This window comes from Agelaius tricolor, unplaced genomic scaffold (genome assembly GCF_023055355.1).
Source record: "Agelaius tricolor isolate 1412-34295 unplaced genomic scaffold, bAgeTri1.0.p SCAF_2, whole genome shotgun sequence".
Classification (NCBI taxonomy): domain Eukaryota; kingdom Metazoa; phylum Chordata; class Aves; order Passeriformes; family Icteridae; genus Agelaius; species Agelaius tricolor.
In genome coordinates, this window is record NW_027269262.1 from 34,369,839 (window position 1) to 34,396,910 (window position 27,072).

The following is a 27,072-nucleotide window of genomic DNA, read 5'->3' on the forward strand; positions in this document are numbered from 1 at the left end:
AGCACGAGATGGACCAACGCTCTTCAGCCTCTCAGAGAAATTTTCACAAGCTGATTAAAAAGCAGAGCTAGAAACGCAAATTGCATGTACTTCAACCAAAAACCAACTTACTTGCTTTGAAAATCCAGGAGCTCACTGTTAAGTTTATCAATATTTAAATCATTCCAAAGCATTTCATTGTATCTGTCAATACTGGCAGTAACTGTATCATAAAGACTGTAAAGTTTCTGAAGCAAGGTAAGTTCTCGTTTAATTCTGTGGAGTTCAGGATACTCTGTTTCAAATTTTAAAATTGGAAATTCATACATGTTAATTAGGTGTTCATGTCAAATGTATTCATGAACATAAGAGTCAATGCATTTCTAGGAATGTTATTTAATAAATGAATGAAATCAGACTTGCAGTTTTCTAGATAGTGTCTAGGAAGACAAACTTTTCCACTTAGATTATGATTACAACAGATTTTGATGCACAGTAATTGTTTAGATAGCTGATTTTTTTAATCAACATTCTTCTGTAGCAGTAATCTCATAATTGAGGGAAACAATGTTGAAAAGTAGATGAAATGTCAATGAAATACAATATAATTTTAGCAAGAACCTAAATGTCCCCTATGTCAATTTACACTAATTACTTAAGAGGCAGAGTTTGGGGACGATGGGTGTGCTTTCAAATGAAATATATAGAATATAATAGACAATAAAAGTATTTAAAATGGGCTTCCTTAACATAAATGTTTTAGTTACTTTCTCTCATATCTTTTGGAATTCCTAGCAAAATATATTTGGATTACTGCATATGCTCTCAGACAAGAAAGTATACTCAATTTAGTATGCACAAATTAAAGTGCTTATCATACATTCTGCTGTAGTTCACACCACAATCTTCCAAAGGAATTGTGTCTGACTAGGAGGCATAAGGACATTACAGAGCAGTTGCATAGCCCAAGGGAATTCATTATGCAACTGGAGCAGGGACAATTTGAGTACTTTGGCAACATGTTTCCCAAATTTGTATGGGGCAGAATACTGGCAGGAGATGTGCTTAGCTCTGAACAGAAAAAGCAAGAGAGCTAAGCATCTGTACCCTGAGACACACAGAGCAGTGCAGTATTTTTCCACCTGATGTTTATGTATGTGCACACTGAGAGCCAGTTTCACTCAGCTGCTTTTCATAGGAAAGACTATAATAATTTACTACAAGGAGATTTGTCTACAAGGAATTTTTCTGCAATTTTTCTAAATCTCCATGCATTTAGTAGCAATCATGAGAAAAATTATCCCCTGAGAAACTACCTGTGATGGGAAGACCAAATAATTCTTCCCCATTAGAAAGAGAGAGATACTTCCTCCACAGTTCATCAAATTTAGCTTGAAAGATCTGTAATCTGTCACTTGCTTCATGGGGAGGAATATTGTCCTCACTGGGACTCCTGTAAAAACCAAAAAATATTCAGTGAATTTGCCAATCATACAGGTTTCACAAAGAAGCACAACAGAACCCAAACCATACTTACTGAACATAATGTAATATTTTTTAACATTTTTTCTGTAAATTCTCACAAGACACTAAAAGAAAAAATGCAGCACTTATTCAGTGTACAAAGATTACATATTCAGTAGTCCCTGAAAGAAAGCCCAATTTCTTTTCCAATAAAAAAATTCATCTCTGTTACCATACACCTTACAAACAGCTAAAGATCTGCAAATATTTTATCTTTGTTATTTCCTGTTTCTGCTGTAAAACAAATTTTAATAATTATTTTCGTTTCTATTTTAAAAGGGGGAAGATAGCAGATACATAAATCAGGAGTGAAAACTGTGTAGTTGGCACAAGAACCATAATTAAATAGTCATAAAAATATCAGAAAAAATACCATTTTGCCTAATGAGCACATTTCAGCCATAGGACTGTGTTTCCTGCAGTCCCAGTTCTGCAATTCCCAGTTCTCACACTTGGGACCACTTCTTGGCTATATCATAATATTTTGGGATGAGAATTCTGTCATCCTCTGTTGTGCCATGGTTATTTCTAGAAAGAAATTCAGGCAGATGGGCAGAAGGCAGAGCAGGCTGGCTGCTTGGCAAGGGAAATGGGACCAGGAGATGAAAGCAGAAACACAGTCAGCAAAAGCAGCCAAGGCATGATCCCACAGAACCTGAGCAGGAAAAGCAGGGCCCTCAAGGTGGTAATCAGGCTCCAATGATAGTCCAGGTCTTTAGCCGAGTCCACAATAATTACACAGGACCAAGGTCAAGCAGGGAAGGTGAGTCAGTAAAGCAGGGTCCAGGGCAGGTCTAGGGAAGGTAACCAGTATGAGACATGGTCCAGTGGGAACCAGCCTGCTCTGAGGTCACCAAAGGAGAAGGGAAGCCCTCAAAGGTCAGGTATTGTCCTAGAGCCATAATGGGTCAAGGCAAATCCTGTCTCTCTTTCTTTGCTGCTGTAGGAGCATCCAACGAACCACAATTTACACCTTCAAAAGTGATAAAGTAAGTTTAAAAGTAAGGCTGAGCAAGACAGTGAATTTAGAAATATCGAGAACTGGTATCTCCAGTCACATCCAAGACGCTGTTTTAATACTTATTGTTAAATATCCCCCAAAGAGCTTTATTAAGACCCCAAAAAAACCATTACATTTTAATCTGGATTGAATGTGGTTTTTTTCCCCCCACAATCCATTAGGCCTTATGGACTATCACTGACTCCAGTGATGAAATTACAGGAACGAATCTTTCACAGTTAGACTGTCAAAGATGCCCACCTTATATAATTCTGAAATCAGGCCTTTCTTCAGGTGTAATATATACAGTGATGCTGTGCTGTGTTTATTTTCTGAAGCCCTTTAGATACACTATTTTCAAACAATCACTAATGAAGCATAATTGTATCACAATACAGGTCACCTACTTTTCATCATATTCTTTATAAAATCCTGCAGTGCCAATTTGGAATTTCTGAACATCTCTCAGTAAATCTCTTTTCATGACTGGCTGTACTTTCAGCAGCAAGTCCTCAACCTGTTGTGCCTATATATGCAGACAAAGAGAAAAAAACAGGCACAAAAGAATGAATGTGGGAAATCAGAAAATTAATTAGGTAAATAGGTTTATTCTATCATTTCAATATTAAGAGGGCTGATAATAATGATTTGAGAAATAACATAACTATAATACCTGTGTGTTTAGGTTCTTCCAGGCATAGGCCAATCCATCACCTCTTTCTGTATTTTCATCTTGAAAGAGCAGATTGTATTTATGAAGCACAGAATAAGATTCTTCTATGTGTCCAACAGTCATGTCAATTTTAATCTCATTCTCTCGGATCTCCCTCAGTGCTTCCATTGCTTCCCGTACATCATCAAGGTCCTGGATAGGTCTGCTTAACCTCTTGCTAACATTTTCAATGAATGAATAAATTTCACCCACGTCCATAGCAGACTTTTTATTTAAAGCTAATCCAAATGTTCTTTGTCCTGAGCGGCATTCCTGAATTAAAGCTATTTTCAATGACTCCGTTGCAACTTCCACTGATTGCAGTGCACAATGATTGGGCAGTTCTCTGATTTGCATCTCTAATTGCTAAGAAAAATACAAGTGTTCAGCATTTAATTTCACTGAAATTTATCTGAACAGTTCATTTTTATTAAAGATAAAATACTTACAGAAAAGTATCTGATTTGAGATTGGAATTCAGCCATCGTTGGTTTAGTATCTATAAATTCCTTCACTTTTTCTTCTGGATCCTACTTAAAAGAAGTTTATTTTAATGAATATTTAGCATTGGTATTATAATAACCTATACAGCACCCAGCTGCCTGATGTATTGTACAAACACAAAATGTTCCCTCCCTAAAAGGAATTGAGATATAAGCATTAATTAGTATAAGCACAAATTATTTTACTTGAACTGCCTTTCCTGACTCTTATTTTTTGCACAATAGTCTTTAAAGAACTTGAAATCTGTAACTCAGAAACTGACACAGGTCACGATATCCCTTATCCATCCAAATATTACTACAGGATTTACAATGTAGGTGCTAAAATTTTGTGGGAACTATTTCCTTCCTAGTCTTCCTTCTGTCTTTAACCCCATTAAAGCAGTTCACATCTTCTAACAAGTACTTAAATGGGAGGAATTGCACTCATTTATCTTCACTCTTCCTGAAACAGCATCATTAAACTGCAGTTTCTAGGTGCAGATGGCCTCCTGGCCATTTGAAGAAAACAGTTTGGCAGGGAAGGTTGGATCTAAGGGGAGAGACGGCATTTAGCTTCTTGAAGATTGTTTATAGGCAATAGAGCATTGAGCATCCTTCCTTTTCACAAGATAGACCAGTCTCTGCAGAGGTGAGAAATCAGTGTCACCAGCTCAACAAATGTGCAAGATTCTCAGTTCAATTACAAACAGATGATCTTCACCCCCCCAAGTGATATTCCCCTGCAGTCTGCATTGTGAGATCCCTGAGAATCTGTTTGCACCTCTAGGACCAACAGAGATTGTAAAGGTGGGGGGAACAGTGACAACTCCTGAGGAATTTGAAGTTAAAGAACAAGGTTAATTAATTATTTTAGAAGGTTTTAGTAAAAAAGAAACATCATTCTTCTGCATCACCCAATCTGATTGTGTCTGTCTGGGTGAAATTACATGCCACCAACATGTAGTTAGCTCAAAGCAAACAGAGCTTTAAGCTTTGGAGCTTCAGAAGCCACAAAAAGGTGAAAATGCCCTCTCTCAGACAGAAGACTCAGCTGTGAGAATGAGGTAACTTAAGGGTTTATTTAGGAAGGAGAAGTTAAAAATAGTGAGCAAAGATACGATTACTCCTGTTTTGATTGCTTGTTTCTTGGCTTTCCTAAAGTACCTCTGATAGGTGAGACCAGTAGTTGTCCATTCACAGAGCTGAATTTCACTAGTCAGAATGTTTTATTTCATGATGAATCTCTTGACAAAATACTCCACAGAGCTTTACCATTTATCTGACTGGACCCACTTCCTAATGAAGATAACTCCATCAGCCCAGATTCACTTCAGCTTTTGAACTTTCATTGCTGAAAGATTTCCTAGATAGAGGTTATCTTTTTGCGCACGCGCGCGCGTGTGTGTGTGAAGAAATAGAAAAATATTGTTCAGCAGTGATTGCTTGAGAAGAACTACTCAGTTTAATATTCAGGAATAGCTTTTGTAGTCTCCAATTTCTAAGAGATTCTGCTTAACTATTGTTTTTCATAACACCTGCAGACAAGATGCTGTGAGAAAGATGGATAAATATATGAAAACATAAGCTTGCTCCAAAATTCCTTCATTTACTTCTGTTTTCTTTCTTAGATGCTTTAATTGGTAAAGATTTGCAACTTCTGGTCAACACAAGACCAGACAGGAATTATGAATGTATGGATTCTACCATGAAACCAATGCTTCCTACTGAGCACAGACTCCTTAGGCAACCAACAACCTTCTTTTTTTAAAAGTATTTAGATTTTACAACACAGCAACATATTATATTGAGCTTGTAGTTAACCTTGTTCCAGATGTCCAAAAATTCAGAAAAGGTCTTCAGAAGAACCAGTGCTTCAGTTTTAAGAGCCAAAATAATTGTATTTAGTTGGATCACCACTTTGTTTACATCCTTATGTTCGATGATCTGCTTGTCTAAAGGTTTCAGTGCCAACACACTGGTGAGTTTGCTCTCATCACCTGACTCTAAAGCAACAGCTTGTTCAACCTGGTATAAATTAAACAAGAAAAAAAAATGTCCACTAGTTTGCTTGGCATTTCATTTTTTATTTTTAAATTACAGAATATGCAATGAGGCTAAGATAGTAAGTACTTCTAAGAACAGACAGAAAGTGCAGAGAAACATCCTCAGGGAGACTCCCTGTTCACAGCTTGGATTTTTACAGAGCTATAGTTCTAGTGTTAAAGCTGATTTTATAAAAAAATTTCATGCAGAGTTCTGTATTAATCATTTCTGAATTACATCAGTCAAATATGCACCATATACAAGTACAATTGTGCTGTTTTCTCCTCCTACACATCTGCTAAAGTCTTTCTACCTTCTTTAGTGTAGAATTACAATCTATGCCCATTCTTGGCCATAGAAAGTCCTGGAGGCAGTAGAGAGTTGGATGCTTGGAAATAAGCTAACATTCTGCTAAACAGAACAGAGTTCAGTCAACTCTCTCCTAGTTCTTCTTTTTTTTTTTTTAATCTTAATTATTATTTATTTGCAGGACTTGAATGTGAGTTTTTTCACTGAAATGAGCTGATCTGCTTTTCATGTCATATCAACAAAAGAAAATATTTTTACAAAGACACTTTTCAGCACAGATCTTTATACATCTATATTTTGTTTTCAGGTGAGACAATTAAGCCCACATGATTACCACTACTGTGCATTCTTGTCCTTCAACAAATTTCAGTTACTATCTAAACCTCAGACCTTCCCAAGGTTTTAGTACTAATTTTGATGCCAGTTAAAATATTTGTACTGTATTAACTGTAGTATTATAGGTGTCATATGAAGGCTTGCAGTTTAACTTTAGAGGTTTCACCTGGGAAGATTGATAATAATTTATATTCAGCTGGTAGAACTTATACATAATGTTTGTTCTACACTATCATCATTATATTTGAACAGTCTATTTAAAAGATTTTTTTTAAAGCAACTTTTGATTTTAATATTAGAAACTACCAAACATAAGATTTATGAACTATTACTCCTATGTTTTATTAATTGGCATAGAAATTAAAAACTAGGCTTTCACTTAACAGTAAGATCCACCAGGTAACAAGTCAAAGTATGGGTACAGAATATAATCTTAAGAAATACTAAGCAAAATACCAAATTTTTTAAATAATCAAAGTAAAATACTCACCTGCTGCTGTTGATGTTGTAAGTAAGCAAATTTCCACAGGGGAATATCTTTGGCTACTGATAAAATGATATTTACTGCTTTGTTTACAGCACTCTGAAAAAATGAAACATTCATCTTGAGCTCACAGAGATATTATGTGGGTGGGGGATGATCATCCCAACAATACCAAGGCTGAAAAATTGTACCTCTGTCTTTAAAGGAAATGCTCTAAGAAGCATGACATAGGATCACCCAAAATCACATTTTGTAAGGGGAAAGAGTACTCCATAAAGTTTTATTACAGTCCTTCCAAGTTTATGTGGTTTTCAAGCAAAAGAGACCTTTATGAACAGTAATCATGAATCACTGGGGATTATAATATAGTTCAAGTACTATTTCCCTTTAAACTGCTTATAAACATTGTTATGTGTTATTAATAATGGTTTTCATGTTCACACCAGAATGCTTGAATACATTTGTCTGAATTTGTGATGGTATAGTCTATAATCTATACAGGCAGCTACAGAAATTATCAGATGACTTCCTCTATGTATGGTATTTTAAAATCACACTTTGTGGCCTTATTTCTTACTGACAACACCATTAAGGCTGCACATGAAACTTGAGAAATAACTCAGCTACTGATCTTGACAGTCACTATGTTAAATAAAAAGTCCAGAAATCAACACCATAAACAACTAATACTCTGAATAATTTCAGACATCATAGGATATTGCAAATATGTGTAAAAATTTTGCTAAACTAGTATAAGTTTAAAAGAGTGCTTAAATTTTTTCAGTTTAGGGATTTAGGCTGGTAATATTTTTCTTTACATTTCACTACTGCTGAATTTATGAATGATACTTTAAACTGACTTTAAATTCTGAAAGAGTTAAAAGAGACTAGAAAGTCAGGCTGTACTGATGGCATTTATTTTTACTTTTTCACTCATTTTGAAATGTTTGCCTCTAAGTAGAGGTTTGTGAATTACTCAGTTACTGTTTTGATAGAAACAGTTCCTTTTAATAGCCTGTATAACAAACCTGATCCGTGCTTCCACGCCCTTAGTACCCACTGTCATCATGAACTCAAGTGGCTTTTTACCTTTCCTTCTCCTTCCTTTTAGTTCTTATACCTGCACATATAAACCTGCACTCTTAAAACTTGCACATAATGCTTTAAAACAATGCATTTATAAATGTTTTATTGTAGATGACTGAGAGGTCAAATTATTTTATTACCTGAATATCTTCAAGACTTGGTCTCAAGACAATATTTGGAATAGCCAGTTGAATTTCAGTTCTGAACAAAGGAACCCTGTGTGCCTCTACAAACTTCGTTGTCTGATACCTGGAGTCAATAACATGCAGTCGATGTCTTAAGGACTCCAAAGAAATCTTCATGCCTAAATAAATGTAATATTTAAGTGAGAAATTGTTTTTACCATAATAAGCTTGGGGCTAAAAAAATCTTAAAGTTTTATTTAAAAAATTAAACATATCTGAAAAAAACAGACTCACATCTGATCAAAGAGTCAGTATTCTTCTGACAAAGCTGTCCCATCAGGTTATAGTAGCTACAGGACAAGCATTCTTGGCAGCGTGTTTTCTGTTTCATGTCAAAATGTGTACAGGCAAAGGAATCCTGAACAGTGAAACGGAAATTTTTTTGGTAAATAATCAGATTGTTCAGCATATAAATGAAATATCAAATATCTGACTAGGCTTTTTTTTTTTTTACATTGTAGAGGTCTTACCTCTGGAGTTCTTCCAGCATCTGCTTTTAGACTGTGCTTAAGAATATCTATAAGTTCATACACAGAGCATTCCACTTGTTGGCTCTGCCTACAAAAACAACCTTACAGTCACCCATAGGGAATCAAACATAAGGAATACCCTTTGTTATTTCCCAGGCACACACCCTTTGTCCCACTGCACTTGTGTGCAGGGAAATGCCCTTTGTTCCTATTTGTTCCTATTCCTTGGGCATGTAGAGATTTTAAAACTTGCTGACTAAAATCAAACCCATTTGTCAGATCCTATTATATCTGATTCAACTGGACTTCATAATACTTTTTTTTAAATTGTTTTTTTCCAACTATAGCTAATAAATCAGGTTTATCATGATGAGGCAGTAAGATAAGCTGTGAAATCAGAATGATTAAAATAAAAACAAAAGAAGTATTAAGAAACAAGCAATTAACATGTGGATGAAATTTCAAGTCTTATCCATTTTAATTTTTCTTGCTACTTATTAGAATGCTATAAGAAAAAATGTAAGAAAGGCTAAATAAATGCTAAATGCCAATACTACGCTATTTTACAACTGCTGTGCTCAAGATACTTAGAAGTTTCTCCCCTGCATCCTAAGACTATCACTTTTCCCTAGACTAGTACTCTGTAACAATAACGTTTTAAAAGTAATACCTCTATGCATACAAAAGTAGTAAGTAAATAAACCCTCCCAAAAATGGCTTTCAAGCCTGTGCAATTAAGAAACCTACTGAGACAGTTTGGGAGCAGTAGAGGCAGCAAGCTTTTCTATCTGTTCCAAGAAAGAAGTCACATCTATTGGTTCATCTTCTGGCAAAACTATCAGAGCAGTGTTTGACATGTCCTTCAGAATTCTTTCAATTCTGCATTCCAGGGTATCGGACGCTGCTTTGACTACATAGTCCAACTCCCTCAGGGTACTGTAAACATTCTGAATAACTGAACAAGGATAAAAAAATGAAAACAAATCAATGCAAAACACAGACCTCCTAAGTCTCATCTCCCCTTCCTCCCATCCACTCCTGCCTCCCCCCAGGCTTTACAATGAAATGAGGATTTAATGGCAATGAAATATGAAATGAAGGCCTGAAACATGATGGACTTGCTGTATTTATTAATCTTTATATCCAGCCATCTCATAAGAAACAGACCAATATTCTTCAAAATATCTCTTCTTTTTGGTAATAACATTGTAATGAAAAGGATCAACAAAACAGAACAGAAAACATAAAGGATGCCAGTGCCCAAAAATTATTTTAGTTCTCCCACATACATGCATAGCAAAGTACTGTACTTCACCATTGCAATTAACTTATAAATTAAATGACTAAAATTCCCCCAGCCAAGACTTGTTAAACCATTAGATTTCTTCTTTCATATGTATGACCTAATTTACTTTGGAAACAGACAAACTTATTGCTTTAACAAATGTGTTTATTAAACTAAAGATAAAATTAAGTGCTTCTGCTGTTTCTGAATAGACTGAAAAAATTCTTCCCTTCATACTTCCATTGCAAAATAGAAAGAAATACAGTACCTTATGTCCTTTGTCACTATTATTACCATAAAATTTTATATATATAAATATATATATGGAAACTTCTACTATATGTAGAAAGAAATCACTGCAAAATCTAAGGCACAGAAGTTTGACAGGGCTGTCCAAGTGTTGATGTTTTAAGTGGGAAATGTCATTTCTTGCTACTAGGAAGTTAATGATGAAACTTGACTTTTTTATTGTCTAAAACAGAAAAGCAGTCCAACAAATTCCCTAGATTTTTTTTATATATAAATTCAGTAGCCCTAAATCTATTTTTCTATGGTGTCTCCTGAGTTTTAGTCTAGAAGGCAACTACGGACTTCTATTTTTCTATATGGAGTTCTCTTAAATGGAAAAAAGACACATAAGACATTAGGCTTGAGTTCAGCACACTTCTGGCAGGTAAGAGCTATGTTGTGTATACCAAACCAGGGGCTAATTTTTAGGTCTCCAACACACATTTTGGGCATGTCAGACATTGCCCATTTTCAAAAAGACACAGTGCATACACTCAAGAAAAGAATTCCCTTCTAGGTGTAACTGCATTTCAGCTGCAGCAGCAGGAAACAGCCCAGATTAAAACAGCCCTGTATTACATCTAAATTGTTCAACAGGGACAGTTTCCACCAGAACCAATGGTGATACAAAGAACCATTACAACCTGAATTATACCTATTCAAATACTTAATGCAGTGCAGAGAGTACCTAAATGAATAAATAAATAAATAAATACTATTGTAAAGACTTTCCTTATCACGTGATACTAAAAAAATGCAAAACATTAAACACAAAAATTCATTTTAGAGCTAGAAAACAAATATAAAAAAACTCTTGCCATTTGGTTCTTGTGCTCTGGTCAGGCAAAGGCCAAGTAAAGCTGAAAGGTGACCAGCCCTGCCTTAAGCATTGGTCAGAGCCCTGTGCACCGGTGCCACATGGCAGAGTCATAAATAAACAGCTGCACAAACCTGTGCCACATTGCATTTTCAGATTTAGACTGTACCTGCTCCTGTTTATATTGCTGCTTTTCCTTTTGAAGAAGGGAAAGCCTAACATCAGTCAACCTCAACTGAAAAGCTAATTTACAAGCATGAGTTACTGTTTTCTCATGAAACTGCAACATGAAAGTCCTGGTGATGGTTTTATATATGCCCATTTCAATGACATTTTACAACAGTTAATCAATTTTATGCTATATTTGATAGGGTTAAGGTTGTTTGTCTTACTGGTTGTGTGGAAAATCTCAATGCCTAATAAATGTTTTCTTGGAAAAAAAATAGTATTTAGGCAGAAATCTCCAACCTTGACTTCAGACATGCCACTTTTAGGATGTTCAGCATAAATTCTGAAGAGGTTTTTTATAGAAAAGATATTATTAAAATACCCATATCCATTATCTTGTCTCACATTCTTGCAGCAGTTGAGCTAATATTATCCACCTAAAGTGAAAAGATCAGTCCACAAACACATTTTTCACAGAGAAGCAAAAATAAATGCAGACACCTCACAGTGTGAATGGCTCACCACTTCTCCTATTACCTACATTTATTGATGTTCAAAGAAGTCCAGGACAGCTGCATCAGGCCTGGGGTAAGGGCATCCTCAATTTTTCCTATCCATGGCTTCATCAGTGGTTTCAGCATGACAGGGATCCTATTCAGGTGTTCCTTGTAACTGATCAACAGGTTCTGGAGTCTGAAAGACATGATCATGCTCCCAATGTGCTTAATTCAGATATTTGAAATACACAGAATTTTGGACACATTTTCTGTTAATAAGATTTGCAAGTTCTGATCCCATCTTAAAAATAGAACCCTTCCCAACTCTTCCTAACTCCAACCAGGCCACTTTGTCCTTACCAATATCAAAACCAGACTGAAGAAATAAGTACCTCCAGCAAAGTGACTGTGATCAACTGACAGAATTTTTCTCCCAAGAAAAATTATTTACAATTTAAAAAAAAAATAGAAACAGAAAATTGAAAACATGGCTTTTTTTGTTTCCATCTTTCCACCTCACAAGATATGGCAAGAAATTACATTGCTTATAAGAAAATCTACATACAAACAACTTAGAATCCCAGATCCCAAAGAAAAAGAGTCCAAATTCTGAAGCAAGGCTTACCAATACAGTTCCATGAAAATGGAGCTACACAAAGAAACTGCATAAACAAGAATTAGATGCAAACTTTATTCAAAGGTCAGATACATAATGGGTTCCTTACAAGAACTGCTGCAAACACAGAAATAGCTGTGTTTTGGACCAGATTAAAATCATGATTTTAGACATCGTTGTTACAAACCATATACTGAGATAACACATTCACATTATACCCAGAACTGGTTTTTTAATGTTGTTAGTCAAAAATCTACACCTCTAAATATTTCTTCTTTGCTTGGGTAGTCAGTATGAAAGTTTTTTAGAGTAGAAAATAAGTTTGGCTTTCTTTTTTTAATGCAAATATTTCCTGTACTTTTTTTCCTGTTGGATGGCAAAATTTGGGGCTGCTGCTTTTTGGAGATCTGTAGCATGCAGAGTTTGTCTTGCACATTAAAATTTTATGGTTAGTTGTCTTTAAACACTCCACAGAAAATCAATGAAAAATAATGCATTGTAAGACTGAAAATTTCAACAACAGAAAAAGAGAGGAAGGGTTGAAGTATTTATGAAACTCTTTAAATTTCATCCCTTTTTGTCCAATTCTAATTAAGAAATGAAGAACAGTCCTCACAAAACATTGCTTTTTTAAGACTGAACATCCCTGTATAGAGAGTTCTAGAATTAACAACTGGCATCCCTGTGAATGAAAGAACTTTTGCAGCAGAGATTTGGACTGTTACAAGAAACAGAAAGAAATTATTTTAAATCAACAAAAGTGAATTTAGATGTCCAACATGAGAGACAAAGTTATAATTTAGGCAACATACTCCCTTTTCAAATGTTTGGTTTGTGCAGTAATCAAGTGGTTAATTCCAGCTTATTTTTCAAACAGGAAAAAGAAAAACTTCTGATGCTAAGTGTAATATTTTGGAGTGTAATTGCTATATTAGAGTGCACAGATGCACTCTAACAATAATAATAGCAGTACCTAGGAGCTCTACTTCGAGACCAGCTGTTGAAGTAACAAAACAAAAACATGTAGGCATTTCCAAGTAATGAGATATGTCTCTAAATAGGAACAACTGCATGTTAATATGGAAATACAGGGGAAAGCAATTAAAATTCAATTAAACTCCATCAAAGATAAAAATTAAAATAAATCAAAAGTAATATATGCAACAGATTCAAAAGTAGGGATTTCCATTTGCAGATGAGAAACAAATCCAAAAAGTGCTCACTCACTCCCTTTGATGTCTTTTAATCTGTTCTTCATCTGCACACAAGCCAAGGACAACATCTGGAACTTCAAAATGCATTTTTCTCAGGTATTTTGTCTCATAAAGTACTTCCAGGACCATTGGGTCTAAGTTTACAAATAACTCCTTCATGTAGCAGTGAAAAAAAGAAATAGAAAATGAGACACTAGTTTGGTACTTACATGTAGTGTGATGTAACTGGATCACACAAAGACATGTAAATGAGTGGAGAGGATTTTTAAAATATTTATCTCTTCTTCAGCCTCCTCTAGAAATATACGAGTTTCCCAAAGTATTAATCAATCAATATCTTACACTGATTTCAATTTCTTGTGACTCTTTCACTGTGCCCTAATCTCTCGGCTCCCAGGAGTTCCCAAGTTTAATTCTAGTTCTGCAGCTACATTCTCTGGAAATTAATTTGCCTTTTCATCTCAGTTTCTCCATCAGTAACTGGGGAGAAATATTGTGAAGGTTAATCGCTATACTTTTGAGGGCACTAAAGTTGCTTTTAAGATGTTTTTAAGATGCTGCATAAATTTGAAAGCTATGTTCTAGTTGTCCATTATGGAATCATTAGTACAAAAAATGTCACATTTCAACCATAATTTCTCTGCACTACAGCAGGAAAAATATCTCTGAAGTAAGAATGGTAAAATTTTCTGCCTCAGCAATAAATTTTGAAAGCAAATTAATGAATTACTGCAATATATTCAACACAGTGATATTGATCACTGCAAAAAAGACTACGACCCAACACAAAATTCCTTCCTTGACTAAAATTTTAGTTAACATAGAAAATGACCAAGGAAACAGTAGCTAAAGTAGATTAGTCAGTAGTAGATATGTATTTGCTGAGTACTGCCCCTTTTATACTCCAAATAAGACAGAAGCCTTATGAAGAAGAAACATTATGAGACGAATCATAAATATACACAAAAAGGAAAAAATATTTCAACACAAGTAGCTCATTTTTTAGCCCTATTTGGGTTAAGGTTACTTCAATGCTTTCTTGTCTATCCATGATATGATTAAGTAGCACATGTAATACTAAATCATATAACAGCAATACAAAGAATAGATCATATTTACCTTGGTTTCTGGGTGCCTGACAAGTAAGGAAGCACACAGAGCATTCCTAGCCTGGTCAGCAAACCTGCACCAGGCCCTATGATAAATAATCTCAAATTCCAAAAGAACTGCAGCCATTTTATTGTAGTTCTTGATAACTTTTTTCATTTCCGTTGTCTGCAATTTAGAGGGAGGAAAAAAAGAAAAAGCATCACTCAAACAATTCAATGAGTCTAACGCAGTAGAAAGGCCCTCCATGAGGCTTTTCCTCTCCTCCACAGGAAAACAAAAGAAATAGAAATCTCTAAATTATGCTGTTTTAGAGACAAGATAAGACACAGAAACATAGCAATATATTTAGGAATTCAATTATTATGTAGTATGCAAGTGCTCTAAGCAACATAACTATTTTCCTAATTTTTCGTCCCAAATTTGTTCACAGAACAAAGTCTATATTGTGACATATACAAGGCACTAATGGCCAACTGAGAAAAGTATACAAATGGTTCCACTGTTGGATGAGCTTGGATACAAGCTGCTAAAATAGTGAGTGTAGAAGTATGTAAGTAAATTGTCTTTCTTATAATAACATCCTTGAAAGATTAGGATAAATCCTCCTCTGCTAATATCCAACCTTCAAAAGTGTGGTTTTCTTTTTAAGGAACATCATTGGATGGTCAATTTTTCTGAATAATTGCTGGGCCCACATAATCTTCCCTGTTACCTAAAACACAGAAGATATGAGGTTAGATTTTCATTAACTTGAAATACTCAAGAAATAAAGTAATTTTTTTCTCTCTTTAACTTCATTCTTACTGGTGGTATATTACGTGGTATAGGTGGATTTTCCTTTTCCTTCTGATAGAGTTTTTGAATAAACTCTAAATCTTGGCTGTACTGTTGAAGAACAATGGCATATTTCTCATTTAGATCAATATTATTTTCTCCTATTATTTCAAGCTTCATCAGAAATCCCAGCATCTGTTCAGTCTAAAAAGGAAGATGGAGCATTTGCTTCAGAAGACAACAGTTCACAAAGTCATTGTCCATAAAGTATTTTATTAATTTAGAATATGCTATGTAAATTTGTAAGTTGTTTTCTAAGAAATACAGAAAAATCCATCCAGACAAGTTTGTGAATTTTACTTCCATATTTTGTCCCACACAGGACATACTTACCATTGTATAAACCAATAAACTGTTATCACTACCGTTTGGGGTTTTTCTGACTCTCAAATCCTCTCCCCTTTTTTTTCAGCAAACATTTCTGGTAGAACACCTACACCTTTACTCACACTTCATTAACATCTCATATATCATCATTGAGATATGAGCCATTGAACAATACTGATATTAAGGAAACAGATGGCAGATATTATTTCATTATTCATGCCAGTGAAACAGGAATAACTTAGAAATGCAACAGGAAACACCAGGATGAAGAAAGAAAACCAACTTCAAAATATGGGGCTATAAAATTCCTATATAAATGGAAACGTGGAACATACACTTGGCACCAAGAATGAACATTCCTTTACAGCACTTCTGTAAGCAACTTCTAGAACATTTGTAATAGGTTTGATGTCCTCCAACATCACCTCAGGCAGCCACCAGCACAGTACAGAACACTGGCAGTAAAGAAGCAGTTCAGGAGGAGCTATGGGTACTCGGCCCTTCCAAGCACCAGAAGCAGGGGTTTGCATTTGGTACCTTACTTACAGTTAAGGTGCTCTTAAACCAGGAATCCACAAATTCCTGTATAGATTCATACAATGCTGCAATTTGGTTCTTAAATTCAAGGTAATCTTTTTCAAACTAGAATAAAAGCAAAGAAAAAAATTATCTATAATGCTGCTTTCATTTTATAAAAAAAAATCCTTTCTGTGAAGCTTTTCAGGAATCTGTTTTATCTACCCAGTGTGTGGGTTCAGCACTGCATTAAAAAGAACATGAACAACACCAGCAGCAAAGGCATTTACACTCCAAGCAAAGCAAACAAAACATAAGCAGTGCTAGGTTAAATAATTAAAGCTTCATCTTCATGAGCACAAAGGAGCACAGAGGAACACAGACAGGCCAAGGAAAACTCGTAAGTTCATCAGAGAGAGCAAAGCACACTCACCAGCTACTTGCAGCCCTGTCACAGGAGAGTGCTCAGCTCACTGTCCAGGTATGAAACCCACTGAAGGCGAGCAAACTGGCAGGATCTCTAGAGCACCTTGCAGACTAATGGAGGTTTTTACCAAACTTGGCAGCTCCTACAAGTAATTTGGGCATTTATCTGCAACAATTTTTTCTTAAGAGTCCAAAATACTGAAGGTCTAACAAAAAGAGTTCAATGCAAACTTCTCCCAAAGAGAGAACTGCACAATCTTGGGAAGACAGTAGATAATAGATATTGCTCCAAACATTTAGGTGTAAAGAAGCCATGACATTTTTTAACCCCTCCAAATTCCAGTGAACAGCACATTCCCTCTTTCAGAAAGGAGCCACACAGGAAGTATTAGAGAAACACATAGCAAGTATTAGAGAATGACAAGCCATCAAAATCAGAAGAAAGCCAAAAGCACTCTCAAGGTTAATGTTTAAAGGGAACTTAATGACAGTGGCAAGCTTTAGTTCAGGAAGGCAGGAGAGTAAGTAAACACTTCTAGAACTTCTACTGTGAGGCTGCTAACTCTGCAAAACAAGCAGGCTATAGCTCAATAAAAGCAGCTCATTTTCCAGCATGTCTAGGATTAAAACATGGAACTGGAGCATTTGAAAAGCCAGTTTAGTTTTTATCATTCTGTGTGGCACTGGGAGTGATATCATTCCCTTCTCCCTCTAAAACGCGCAATTATGTGCCCATACTAACTTTGCTATAACACTGCCATTACTATTATTTTTCATAATACTGAGTAGCATTTATAATTAGACAAACTGTATTTGGTGTGTTAATATACCTAAATTAGTTCTCACTCTGCAGTCCAAAATATATGCATCTCAAAACAATCAGGCTTAGGAAAATTAGTTTGTGGAATTATGTATCACACAAAACCTAGTTTATAAAAAGTTAACAAAAGTATTTGAAGTAAAAAACAAATTTGCCCTAACACTTTCAAATTGCATTAAAAGATATGAGAGTATTTGTATTATTGTTACTGCAAAATAATATATGCATTTTTATAATATTCAGTATTCTTAGCATAACTCCAGTGAAAAGCACAGAATTAACAGAGTGATTGTCACACTGAATGTAAGTACCTCTTTTTTCCTATGGTCCAGAACATCATACTGTTTGGATTTTGTATTTGTAGCAATGCTCTGGTATTGAGCAGTGATCTTGTCAATGCCTTCTATTTTTATACGCTGGAGCTCTAAAAGGCTTTCCATAGTACGGCTCATATCTGAAATCTTCTCCAAACGTTTACAGAAGGTCTCAAATTTTCCAAATATGTAGTTTTCGCTAACAATAAAAAAGAGGGATTTCTATGAAAATCTCTTTGCAACAGATTTTTATTTAACCCACATATATTCTACCAGAGCTGCTATCAAATTAAATATATACCCAAAAAAAAAATCATACTGCAATGATTACATATCAACAAAAAAATTTTAAACTCACCTATATAAACCAAAAAATTGCTTAATCCTTACATGACAATTAAAAGCCTTTACCACATTTCACAGGAGTAAGTCTTTCAAATAAGATGTTTGTAGGAGAAGAAAACGTGAATGTACAATACCAAGAAATGCCCCATTATTTAAGTGTCAATACAGGTAAAACACTCTTGGCATAGTGAGAGAGAACCCAGCTCAAAGCTGACTGAATTCCCTGAGAATGTTTTCACTTATATTCATTATTCAAATTTTTTAGTATTTCATACCATGCATATACATTTGTACTCAGTTAACAAATGCCTAAATTCCCCTGAAGTCCTATTGGACATGTGCTGAATCAACAACTGACTGGCAAAAACCTGGTTTATTCCTGAATAAAAATTAAAAACTCACTCTGCAAAGTAAAAATTAAAAACTCACTCTGCAAAGTAATCTTCTGATTATAGAAAGTACTTAATTTTAATTGAATATTTAGCTTTTCTTTTAGCCAGCAGATATAAAAACATCTCATTTATAAATTGTACTCATCAATATGATTCAATATTGGAGTGAATTATTTACCTGATATCAAACTGTCTGTCACTTGGATTTTCCTTTAGCTCGTCCCTAATTTTCTGAAAGGATGCTTGATACTTTTCTTTGAGGAAAATGCATTGTTGTATCCTCTTTAGCAATTCTTGCCTGAGGAAGAAAACACAGAAGACAGAGAATCATCCTAAGGTCTTCAAGAGTAGAAATAAAAATAAAATATTTTAGTCAAATGCGCAACTTAAGAAAGTTTTTTTTGCAAAATAAGAACACACAATTATACACTACATGAAAAACACTCATATGATGGGTTTGAGTCAAAAGGTTTTGACTTGAACCTGTTATCTATATTAGATATTTTTTATTTTTATCTTGGGTTTTGTTGTCATCAAGCCAAGACTTGCATGGCATAGTCCACAAAGGATGTATACCCAGTTAATGCTGGCTACCAAATGCTTGCAGTTTGCAAATTCCTCATCTTGTGCAGTTGCACACACCTCATCTGAATATTGCTCATTTGTTTTCCTTTGTTTGTTTCTTTGGGTTTTTTCTAAGTAGACAAGACTGGAGAAGTATTTTTCCACACTAAAATAAGGATAAGGAGAGTCTTGTTTCTTTAAAAAGATACAACAGGAAGAGCTTAGTTCCTAAGGGCACAGATAGTTACATCTCACACACAATTGTTCATTAACCCTGAGGTGCCACATGAGATATGCAGATGAGGCATGGAAACCAGCCATAAGGCATTCGCCCAGAGCTGTTCCTCCACTTTGGCTTTGTCTTTCATCTTCCAAAAGATTACTGGGGATTTAAATTATAGTCAAATTTATAGGCTGAAACCATTAACTGGGACAAACTTTTGCAGGGATAGCAGATTAAATGAGTTAGAAAAATGTCTCTAAAATAAATTCAGCTATAATAAACAAAAAAAAAGTATTCTACTTTTACTTACATTAATTCTTTAGAATAAACATAACCAGTACTTAATTGACTACAGGTAATTTCTGAAAAATTCCCTTTATCTTCACTAAAATACACGAGGAATCAAAATTGCTAGATTTACTTTTATGTCTCCTAGCCTGTTACCCCAGTGTCACTTTGACTTGGCTGGAATTTAAGCAGAGACATCCTGACTATCTGCTTTGATGAAGCTTGATGAACCTTTTCCTTTTCATGTCAATATCCTTAATGTTACTCCAGTTAGACTATTCCAAAAGACTATTCCAATTATCAATTTCCTATTTGACAAATTCAGATGTCATGTTCATCTTAACTCCTCTCGGTGGTTTCCCTCTCCCTTTTTTGCATGAAAATAATTGATCTGTTTTTACAGTATGTGTTCTTCCTATGTTACCTGCACTTGTCATCCTTCAGCTACATTTGTTCTGCCAGTGACATCAGCATTCACCACCCAATGAATAAGTTTCATACAAACACCTCTGGGCTTTCATTTATGCTGAGTGTAGCACTTGGACAAGTATCTGTAGAGCAGCTAACTCATCCCTTCCCTGAAATGTCCCACAATACAACTGAGTTGTGATTTTGGTCCTGCTACATATTGTTCCCTTCCTCAAACTGAATTTCATGTCCAGTAACAGCAAAATATAAATCCTGGATGGAACTTTGCCAGTCTGTCCTTGGAGCTTTTTTATGAAGTATTTCAGCTCCCAGTTCCAATTTCTTAAGTGTGTTTTGGTCTAAAAAATCCATGTGGGCAATATATCGAGTGTTGCATATTTGCATGTATTGCAGTTTCCAAGAACAGGCATTTTCAAAACACATTGTATATTAGTTTTTGCAGAGTATTTAATTCTACACAGAATTAGTAGTTGCCAGCTTAAAATTAACATAGGAATCGGTGACTAGTAGGAGGACAAAGGGCTACTTAAATTTACCCATTAATAATCTTGATGATTAATCTGTAATTTTACTTCTAATGTCAACAACAGAAAATGAAATTATTAAAATTTTATCACCTATCCAGGTCCCAGATTTTTGAAACCCCTTCACATAGATAGGTCTTGCATGTGTTAATCATTTGATTGGTGATTTTAAGAAACAGGGATGTCATGTTCTCTGACGTGTTGTAGTACGGCGATGTACAGTAGATCATAAAGACAACGTTCATCAAACTGGGAATGTGCTCCATCACTGTTACCTATAACAGCAAAAAAATGGGAAAGACAGAAATCAGAAAGAAATCAGACAGAAAGACAGTTTCCTGAAATTTCACACAATGACAGCTCTGGGGATATGTTTATCAGCGGACAAACATCTTTTAGTGGTTTTGCCATTACAAAATAGACCATCCAATTCACTATCACCCCTTGACCTGGTCAAAAAGCATGGAAAAAAGGGCAATGAATACGTGAATAGGTCTTTTACAGATTGGAATTTTCCACAGGAAAACCAGAGGCCCTACTCTGCTTGGCCATAGCCTCCAGTATAAGAAGGTGCTGTAATGTGCCTTGCAAAGGAATATACCACCTGAGGAAAAGAGGCCATTCACTGCTGGAAAAGAGCTGGATTTCTGTAGGAAGGACAACAAGAAAGTTGGCCTTTGCTCATTTTCTCTAGATTTGTACAGAAGGGAAATCCAGAAGGGGGAGGCAAGGCAAAAACAATCTCACTTTCACTGGACACTGAACTATAGAGTTTTCTATCCCATAGAAGTATTTCAGAGAAATGCATGCAAGCCAGATACACTGAGAACCCAGAACAAGAGACTGGTCTAGAAAAGAATTTTAAAAGTATGGTAAAGGCATCTAAAAGTCAAATCCAATATGGCAGAACAGTGAATATTTACAGAAGAAATGCAGTGTAAAATACCAGAATGGATTCAAAAGAGATCAAGCTTTAAAAATATTATTTAGAAAAATTGTTACCAGTTGGATTATATGTAAATGTTCTGAACTATGCAAGCTTAGACATTTTTATCTGGTGTCTGTATCATATTCTCACTTTAAAAAATGAACTCTGAGACTCATATGGTTATGAAAATAAATTTTATTGACAGTGCAACCTACAAGAGAAAGAGTTTTAACCTGTAAAATAAGTGGAAGCTAACCACTTATTTCAGTTCAATTGAACTGAATTTCAGTTCAACCCAAGATTTAAGATCAATTTATAACTTTTGCAATAAAACAATCACAAGTAATTCCTAACTAAAGCATGCAGACAGAAGAGCTGCCATATGTGAGACCCAAGCTCACAAAGGCAATTCAGCTCATTACTGGGTTAAGAAAAACACAATCTGATGCTTAGTCTTTTCATATCCTTCAATTATCTTCCGGAATGATAACTCCTTAAAAAAAAGGCACTATTATTATTATCTGGTTAACCTAAAATCAGTAGGTTCAATTAACTAATGCCAAAGGAGGTAAACTATCCACTAATAATATAGAGTCAAATATTAAAAGGAAAAATAGCTTTTTTACAGCAACAAAAGCCCCTTCCTTTCTTTTTTGAATTTCACATTAAGTGCCTTTACAGTACTTACAGGTGAAGCATGGGCAAGTGGACCAAAAAATTTATCCAATGTATATAAATATCTCACATTGTCCTTAGCTTCATTGGCAGCAATTGTTATACTACGATCCTGAATGGATGAGAAAAAAAAGAAGGGAATAGAATTATTACTGTGAAAATTTTCTGAACAGGTTCTTTCTCTTTTACAGCACACAAGGCTATGATTAAATCTTGCAAACACTTTCCCACAGAAGTGCTTTCAAATATGCTATTTATTTTTCACAGGAGAAATAACTTCTTCTACATGCAAAAATTGGTAAGGTCTTCCAAGGTCAGCAACATTTTGGATGTTGTTTACAGGAAGTCCTTACTCAGACCTCCAAAGCTTTTTCCTCCTCATGGATCCAACTTAGATTTTAGAAAGGTTTCTGCACAGGAACCATTTTACAGAACTCAGACAAGATCCCTGAAATGTGACCAGGGTGCTTCCCAAAGTTGTTTAATAAATATTTGTGAGGGACCATGAGTTCACAACTAATGCCTGTATATCCTTATGTTCATGTCAGGTGGAACTATTCACTATTTAGAGGGCTAGTTCATAGGAAGAAAGAAATGTAGTTCATCATCCTTGGCTTGTTCTGGTTCTGTACAAACACTTTTTTTTATCCAAATTCCATTTATCGTAAAAGTCTGCAAATATGTAATCACAAAATCAAAAACTTTTCCTAGTCTATTCTTAAAACAGTAGAATACTTTCTTAAGCAATAGAAGAACTACATTCTGGGGGTGGGGGTGGGTGGGGGTCTCATTGACTGTATATGATCTACAGCTTATTTTCTGGCTTGCCCACAATTGTGCCTGATGAGTTTACATTACAGGTATCCACTTATATGAAGCAGCAGTTGTGCCACTAGAAGTCTGCTCTCAACAATTCTAAAAGCATCATGAAGGACTTTTAGACTTCCACAGTTGGCCTGCACAGGGTTCAGCTTGTCAGAGACAGAAAATATTGTACTGCTTTACTTTCGCACAACCTTTCCACTCATAATGTTAATAAAAGCAACATTATAAAAGCACTGACTTCTTTTCAAGTTACCTATTTAATTTCAGGATCATTGATGCTATATGTTCCAACAAATGGATAATAAATCACAGTGTAAAACCAGCGTAAACACTGAAAGTTATTTTTATTTTTAGTATTGTGTTCAGTTCTCTATATATCACAAATACAGTGTTGTAATACTTTAAAATTCTAATTAGAAAGTAGTAATTACCAGTTCCTTCCACTGTTGTAATGTCTTTGATCTTGCTGCCTGAAGAATACTTATAATTTTCTTTACTCTTGAACTCTTGATCTCATCTAAAAGGCTTTGAAGAAAGAAACATACTTAATACTCTCTCTCTGGAATAAAAGTTTACACTTATTTTTAAAAAATCCTCTTTTTTAAGACTCTGTGAGAAATAATGCAGGAATTTCACCTGTTAAATGATGACATTCTTGACTTCCAGTGTTCCAGCTCTGCAGATGGACCAACATCATCAGCTTCTCTTCTAATTTGTTTACTCTCCACTAAAACTTGTTGAATCTGTTTGGTCCAAATCGCGACCACTTCTTCAAGTTTCTCAGTGACCTCTCTGTTACTGCCTTCAAAACCATAGAATTGGACAGTTTTATAAGCACCAAAAAAATAAATACAGAAATTTAAACTCCAGAAGCTAAGTGTTCTTGCCAAACATAATCTGAGACTATATAAACTCTGTATCTTTGAATCACTGACCAGCAGGAAAATATTAAGACTGTAACAGGGTGCACACAGATAACACTTGTGTCTCCCTACTCTGTTACTGTTGCATATCCTTTACAATGGAAACTGTTAGAAATACAGTGAGTTCATAATATGTAAATAAGTAATTTTTTTTATAAATACAGGTGGTTTTATTCACAAAGTCAGACATTGGATAGGATTTTCCCATTATCAAAGAAAGTGAATAGTACACACACTAGTATATGGATTTACTCAGCAACTACTTGGCTAGTAGTTAAACATAAACATAAACATATTCCCAGAGCTGTCATTGTGTTAAATTTCAGGAAACTCTATTCTTCTGTCTGATTTCTTTCTGATTTCTGTCTTTCCCATTTTTTTTGGCTAGTAACTTAGGAGGGATTCAGAGAACTGCTTGCATGATATATCAAGCAACTACCTAATTCTTTAAGATCTATTAACTAAATTATGGGCAAATGATTGATGGTCTTATAATTAAACAATCACAAACCTGGCAAGAGTAAGAAAAATGTAAACAGCTCAGGGAAAATTAATTAATTCTTCAAAGTAAATTTTTCCTTATAACATTTATTTTATAAACAGCATCATTTTGTTTGCTTTGATGTTGGAATTACTCACCTGCAGTTATATAGTCAGAGGGGTTCTGTAAGTTTCTGACATAAACATCAATATCCACTTTTGTGAGCTGAATTTTATCTTCTATATTCTGTCTAGATGATGACAAAGTACCCACGAATTTATCCACTGCATACAGAAACTCTTGTATCTGGCTGTTCTTCAAGCCTTCTTTCACAGCTCCCCAGTTCTGATTATTTTGATTTATGCAAAAACCAAAAAAGTGAGGGTCATGCTTCCTTTTTTTTTTTTTTTACCACAAAAGGTATTTTTCATTAGAAAACTATTTCTTATTCATGGCAGTATATAAAGATTTATCAACATGACCTTTAAAATATACTCATCAATACTTTAAAGCGTGCATTGATTTAATTACTTGGTAAGACAAGAAGAGACAGAAAAGGAAGAGGCTCTAAGAAATAAAAGTCTCTGACTTCACTCCGACTTGACTCTGAAGTCAGATGTCACTGATTTCACACTGGATTGTATTTTGTTTCTCCTTCTGAACAGAGAAAACAGACTCTAAAGTCCCTTTCTGCTCCTGGGGAGAGAAAATGACAGTGTATAGTAGCAGCATACAACACCATCATTCTTAGCAGACAGTGAGCTTCTTTGTACTTGCCACCTCTGATCATGTGCTTCCAGAGGCACCTGAACAAACTGATGCTTTACAAGTGCCACAGAATGAGGACAACTCAAAGAAGCTGGATATTCTGTGTAGAGAGCTTTTTGGATAATTGGTTAGCTGAGAAAGGACATTTCGATGTGATACCAATGGATAAGGATAGGGGAAACAAGCTGGGAACTGAGCAACCAGTGTCCAATCACTGACAAAGGTCACAGTGACCTTCCCTGAAACGGGAAGACGGGGGAGAAAATCGCTTGCCAGAAAATGTAGTTATCTTAGGTAGAAAAGTTAGAAGAATGCAAACATAGAAGCAAAATAATTGTTAGAAGATAGAAGGAGGTGTGGTTGATCTAAGTGTGCTTTAACCAATAATGAGCTCAGCTTTTGCAATATGTATAAGCTTCATTAACACCAATATAAATATGTGTGGGGTTTCAATAAACTTCGGGATTTGCTATTCATCGCACATGGTGTGTTGCATTTCTCCCACCGTTCACAACAATTCTGAATATAACACTGTTCATGCTGTCTCCAAGAATAAAGTCATAGAGTGATCCCTTGTGCTGCCAGGACTTGACACTTCTTACAATCCAGGTTTAATCTAGTTTTCATAAAGTCATCATGGCTTTAACTTGCTATGGTTGCTTTGTTATATTCTCCTTTGTCATAATAATTAAAGCTGGCACTATTGCTGAAAATAAAGAGTAGCTACATGAATTTCAAACATTTGTATATGTACAAATTGCATTATCCTCATAAAAGCCTGTATTAGACTTTTATCATCTTATATCCACTGTTCTAGGTCCAAGAGATGCACAAAAAGGATTGCAGCAGTGGCATGCCTTACTTGCATGTGCTCTTGAGAAAAAAAGACTGATTGTTTGATTACCTGTTGGGATTTCAGTGCCGGTATCATGATCTGGGACAAGAAGAATTCCAGGCCCTGAAGGATATTTCCATTAGTACAGTCAAACATGCCAAAATTCACCTCCTTTGGGAAGAAACAAAAATTAGCACAATGCATGTCGACTTCTGCAGCATCACACTATTTGAGTGAAATTTAGATACGTGGCAGACACATTCACAGTCCCTAACTATGCAACATGAGTATCTCATGAGTACTCTCATGAGTACTTTTTTATACACAACACAGTACTTTTATGTGAGAGACTGGAAAACCTTATGTTAGTTTCAAGACTTATCTCTTGAAAGTCTTTTAAAAGAGATAAGTTTTAAAAGTCTAAAAGACAGAGTTTAAGTGCAGCATTTCAATAATTAAGGCTCATTACTTAAAATCTTCCACTTTAGGTCCTTATTCCCTATTGTCATTAAAATTTATATTTTAATGACTAATTAATAATGGTTTTTATCAATTCAAATCTTGGAGTTTAATAATACTGCAGTATTGCAGTATTATATATATATATATCTCTAATGATTTATAAATGAGCTACTGCAGTAGCTCATTTATAAATCATTAGAATTTCACTTTATCACAAATGCTTACACTTATGAAAAAGAACTTCTGTTAATCATACAACTAGACATTTTCATGAAAGCATTCCCTATTTTTTCTGACTCCAGGTGCATGAATAAAGGTCTGAGAAAATATGAACATGTGAATACTGCATGAGTTTGCTCTGACCTGAGAGACATTTGATGCAGTTATAACTTCATCTGATGTTCTTAGGAAAAATGCACAAGTTCCTGTAAAGTCCTGAAAATAGGACCAAATGCATACAGTTAAAAAGAGTACAAGTATACAATGAAGTATTTTACTTAAAAATTTACCTACCGTAAAAATGTGCTGAAAAAAAAACTGTAAAAAATCAATTACTAAAAGAGAT

At 35.0% G+C, this 27,072-nt stretch overlaps 1 protein-coding gene across 1 annotated transcript in view; it reads right to left on the reverse strand.

The window, feature by feature from the left end:
• The window catches only part of LOC139604515 (dynein axonemal heavy chain 5-like), a 148,463-nt gene that overhangs the window by 112,763 nt on the left and 8,628 nt on the right, over window positions 1-27,072 (reverse strand). The window contains exons 7-32 of the mRNA XM_071455659.1: window positions 26,871-26,942; window positions 26,115-26,216; window positions 24,601-24,787; window positions 23,675-23,840; window positions 23,470-23,563; window positions 22,227-22,325; window positions 20,704-20,885; window positions 18,761-18,880; window positions 17,843-18,044; window positions 16,316-16,411; window positions 15,413-15,586; window positions 15,231-15,320; window positions 14,618-14,773; window positions 13,512-13,651; window positions 11,713-11,864; window positions 9,361-9,568; window positions 8,614-8,701; window positions 8,378-8,501; window positions 8,099-8,262; window positions 6,879-6,971; window positions 5,522-5,725; window positions 3,665-3,745; window positions 3,177-3,581; window positions 2,911-3,029; window positions 1,296-1,432; window positions 112-274 (exon numbers count right to left, since the gene is read on the reverse strand). Of these exons, the coding sequence (XP_071311760.1) occupies window positions 112-274; window positions 1,296-1,432; window positions 2,911-3,029; window positions 3,177-3,581; window positions 3,665-3,745; window positions 5,522-5,725; window positions 6,879-6,971; window positions 8,099-8,262; window positions 8,378-8,501; window positions 8,614-8,701; window positions 9,361-9,568; window positions 11,713-11,864; window positions 13,512-13,651; window positions 14,618-14,773; window positions 15,231-15,320; window positions 15,413-15,586; window positions 16,316-16,411; window positions 17,843-18,044; window positions 18,761-18,880; window positions 20,704-20,885; window positions 22,227-22,325; window positions 23,470-23,563; window positions 23,675-23,840; window positions 24,601-24,787; window positions 26,115-26,216; window positions 26,871-26,942 (3,818 nt within the window). The remainder of the gene's footprint in view (window positions 1-111; window positions 275-1,295; window positions 1,433-2,910; window positions 3,030-3,176; window positions 3,582-3,664; window positions 3,746-5,521; window positions 5,726-6,878; window positions 6,972-8,098; window positions 8,263-8,377; window positions 8,502-8,613; window positions 8,702-9,360; window positions 9,569-11,712; window positions 11,865-13,511; window positions 13,652-14,617; window positions 14,774-15,230; window positions 15,321-15,412; window positions 15,587-16,315; window positions 16,412-17,842; window positions 18,045-18,760; window positions 18,881-20,703; window positions 20,886-22,226; window positions 22,326-23,469; window positions 23,564-23,674; window positions 23,841-24,600; window positions 24,788-26,114; window positions 26,217-26,870; window positions 26,943-27,072) is intronic.